The following is a 3,259-nucleotide window of genomic DNA, read 5'->3' as shown; positions in this document are numbered from 1 at the left end:
CCCGACCCGTCGTGGCCGAGCCTGCCTCCCCCTTCCCAGTCCTCAGGGTCCCCAGGGGCTCACCTGCGGGGAGCTTGGCAGTGGGGTGCCCAGCCCCTGATGAGTAGATCTCAACCTTAGAGCCCGGCTGGCAGACCATGTGGTTGGTCACTAGGTGGCTGTAGAGAATGTCCCTCGTGGTGGAGATGAAGCCGCAGCTGTGGCACACACCTGCCGGTGGGCTGTGGTGTCAGAGCCCTGCCGGTGGCTGCGCCCCACAGACCCCGCCGCCCCCTTCCTGGCCCCGCTTACCCGTCAGCGTGTCTGTGTGCACCTTGAGGTGCCGCTCGCAGTTGGCCTTGGTGGTGAAGGCGGACAGGCAGATGAGACACACGAAGGGGCGCTCTCCTGGAACACGGGGCCCGTTAAGGGAGCCTGGCCAGCCGGACTGCGGCACGGGCACGTGTGCAGGGCCCCCAAGCTCTGCCTCCTAGGACCCCATCGGGGGCCCAGCCCCCAGCCGACCACCCAGCCGGTCGCAGGCGGGGCGCGTGGCCTGGGGCCCTGTGGGAGGCTGCTCGGCGTGGTGGGAGGACCACTCGGGCACGTCCACGGCAGTTACGCAACCCCAGGAAAAATGCAGTGCGCATGCATGGCTTGGGTGGGGAGACACGCTGTTGGGGGCGGAGCTCACCGCTGTGGCTGCGCATGTGGATCTCCAGGGAGCTGGCGCTGGGGCAGCTTTTGCGGCACTGGGGGAAGGGGCAGACCCGCTCGTTGGGGTAGGTCTCCTTGGGCTTCTCGTCGGGGGCGGCCACAGCGGGGGAGCTGGTGCCCTGGCGGCTGGCGCAGTAGTAGAGGAGATGGGCTTGTAGGTTCCGCTCGCTGCGGTACCAGATGCCGCAGTCCTTGCAGGGAAAGACGTCTTCTGCGGGCGGGAGAGGCGGGTGCAGCCTGAGGGGTGCCCCGGCAGCAGCGCTGGCCGCCTAGCACCCGGGGCAGGCCGCGGGCCCTCTGCAACACGAGCGCTATGCCCCGGCGTCTGCCAGCTTTGGGGGGTGGGGTTTGTGACTCTCTTCACTGCTTTGCCTTCTCAGGTGTCCCTTGGTAACTCCGTGTCCCCTCTCTACGGGTCTTCAGGATGCCATGGGGACTTGCGGATGGGGTGACCCCGAGGGTGGCCCCTGGGCTGCATCCCGACAGGGACCCCCTAAGGAGACGCTGTGGTCTCTTGGGGGCGCCCACGGAAGAAGCGAGGCTGGGGTCCGTGACCTGATTGTCTCTGTGACTTGGCGGGGGCGATGGGACTTGCGGGCTGGCGTGGAGCTGGGTGCCCGTGGAGGAGGACGAGGATGGAGACAGGTGTGTGCGTGTGAGCAGGTGTGTGGGCCGCTGGGTGCCCGAGTCCCCAAGCCCTGGGGCAGCAGGGCGAGAGGTGAGCGTGGCTCTGGGTAGGCAGGGGGAGCACGAGGAGCCTCCTGGTGCACTGCCCTCCCCCCACCCCCACCCCCACCATACACCTGATGGCTCTTTGGTCAGAACTTGCTGAATTCACCACATTTAACCCAAGTGGGCTGCCTCTACCTTTGCGGTTTATGGGGGTTTCGATGGCGGGGGTGGATTTGCCAGCTGGTGAGCATTCTCTGGCGGGTGCTTCAGCAGCCCTCCGCTTCTCAGCAGAATGATAAGGAATGTTTTGTTGTTTCTGTCCCTGCTCCTCGGCCAGCCACCCCTTGGCTGAACCCAGGGCAGGGGGGAGACCTTGTTCTGGGTCTCGACCTTGACCTTCACATGGAACGGAGGGGGGCTGGGACACCTTTTGGGGGTTTTAACTTGTGCAGGTTAGGACGTATTTCTCAGCCCGTTGGTTGGCTGTTACAGAACAGGTGGTCTGCCTGCCCCCCAGGGGCTGCCAGGTTTCTACCTTCTGCCTCTTTTAAGGAATTTAGTACCTGTCTGTCAAGTGAGGTGGGCACTCCTCATGCCCCTGTGCCTGCGGTGTTTACGGCTCAACTCTCCCTACTGTGTTATTTCTGGTTTTCAAGTTCCCTTTTATTTGGGGGTCTCAAGGCAGCGCTGAGGCCTTGAGCTGGGATCCGGGTCTGAGGGGCCAGCTGTGGGCTTCTCTTGGTATCTGTAGGGTCAGTGTTGGGGACTGTGCTGCTGCTTGCGGCATAGGGAAGGGACTGGGAGCCTCGGAGGCCCGTGTGGGCTCCAGCCCTAAAACTTAGCAAGGACGGTTGTCGCCCCACCAACCCAGGGCTGACCTCGGGCCGAGTCCCGGGTGGATGCGGCCCAGGTAACCCGCACAGACCCCTCAAGGCCGGCGTTCCTTTCTCTGCTTCCACAGACGAGAAAACTGAGGCCCAGAGTGGTGGAGTCTCAAGAATGAAACCGGGTCTGATTGACTTTGGAGCTCGGGTTCTGAAAGCCCTTCTAGACCACCAGTAGGAGAGGCCCATGTGGGGTTGGTATAAACGATGTCTAGCCCACCATGCCCTCACGGACCAAGTGTCAGACCCAAGGGGAGGGAAACCGAGGCCCAGAGAGGCTGCTCCTGGGCGGGCTTGAGAGGAAGCCCTCCAGCACCTGGGGCTCCCTGCAGCTGCCCCCCCCACCTACCCCCGCAAGAGAGACAGAGAGGCAGGCCCCCGGGCACCAGATGCCATTCCCTGCCCTGGTGGGGTGGCCGTTGTGACCTCTGAGAGACCGTTCCATCCAGCACCCTTCTTTCCTGAAACCTCAACGTTCAGACAAGACCCCTGTCTGCTCACCACCACCTTCTCAGCTCCCCTGCAGGGCCCCATTCTCCCTGGGGCAGTGGCCTTGCCCTGTCCGGCCCAGTCCCTCCATGCAGGCTCTGGGGACGGGCCACCCGCCTGTGCTTGTCCCCACCCCCTCCGGTGTCACCCTCCTCACTTGGCTGCCAACATTTGGGTCACGGTGACCTCCATGCTGCCTGCCCTTGCTCTCAACACAGCCGGGACACGGCGGACCACTGGCAGACGCCTCCCCTCACCCCTGGCTTTAGTGTCTGCAGGTCCTGTCTCTCCCTGGGGCCTCGTCCTGCCCGGAGCTCCCCCACTCTGACCGCACCCTGAGCCCCAGCACGTGTCCCCCAGTCGCCTCCTGGGCTCCACTTAGTGCCCAACAGGCGTCTCGGGTCAGGCTGCTCAGAACGGGCCCTCCACCGTGACTGTGATGGGACGGACAGTGTCCGCCCCGCGGCCGTGCTGAAGCCCCGGCCTCACGCTGCCGCTTCCCCCCCCCCCCCCCCCCC

General features: G+C 64.8%; 1 protein-coding gene across 1 annotated transcript in view; it reads right to left on the bottom strand.

Annotated features, from left to right (window-relative positions):
- ZFPM1 (zinc finger protein, FOG family member 1) overlaps positions 1-3,259 on the bottom strand; it is a 44,565-nt gene that overhangs the window by 2,156 nt on the left and 39,150 nt on the right. The window contains exons 7-9 of the mRNA XM_007468470.1: positions 674-907; positions 292-387; positions 64-210 (exon numbers count right to left, since the gene is read on the bottom strand). Of these exons, the coding sequence (XP_007468532.1) occupies positions 64-210; positions 292-387; positions 674-907 (477 nt within the window). The remainder of the gene's footprint in view (positions 1-63; positions 211-291; positions 388-673; positions 908-3,259) is intronic.

Source organism: Lipotes vexillifer, unplaced genomic scaffold (genome assembly GCF_000442215.2).
Source record: "Lipotes vexillifer unplaced genomic scaffold, Lipotes_vexillifer_v1.1 scaffold23, whole genome shotgun sequence".
In the NCBI taxonomy this organism is placed as follows: Eukaryota; Metazoa; Chordata; class Mammalia; order Artiodactyla; family Lipotidae; genus Lipotes; species Lipotes vexillifer.
This window is presented reverse-complemented; position numbering and strand designations above follow the sequence as displayed.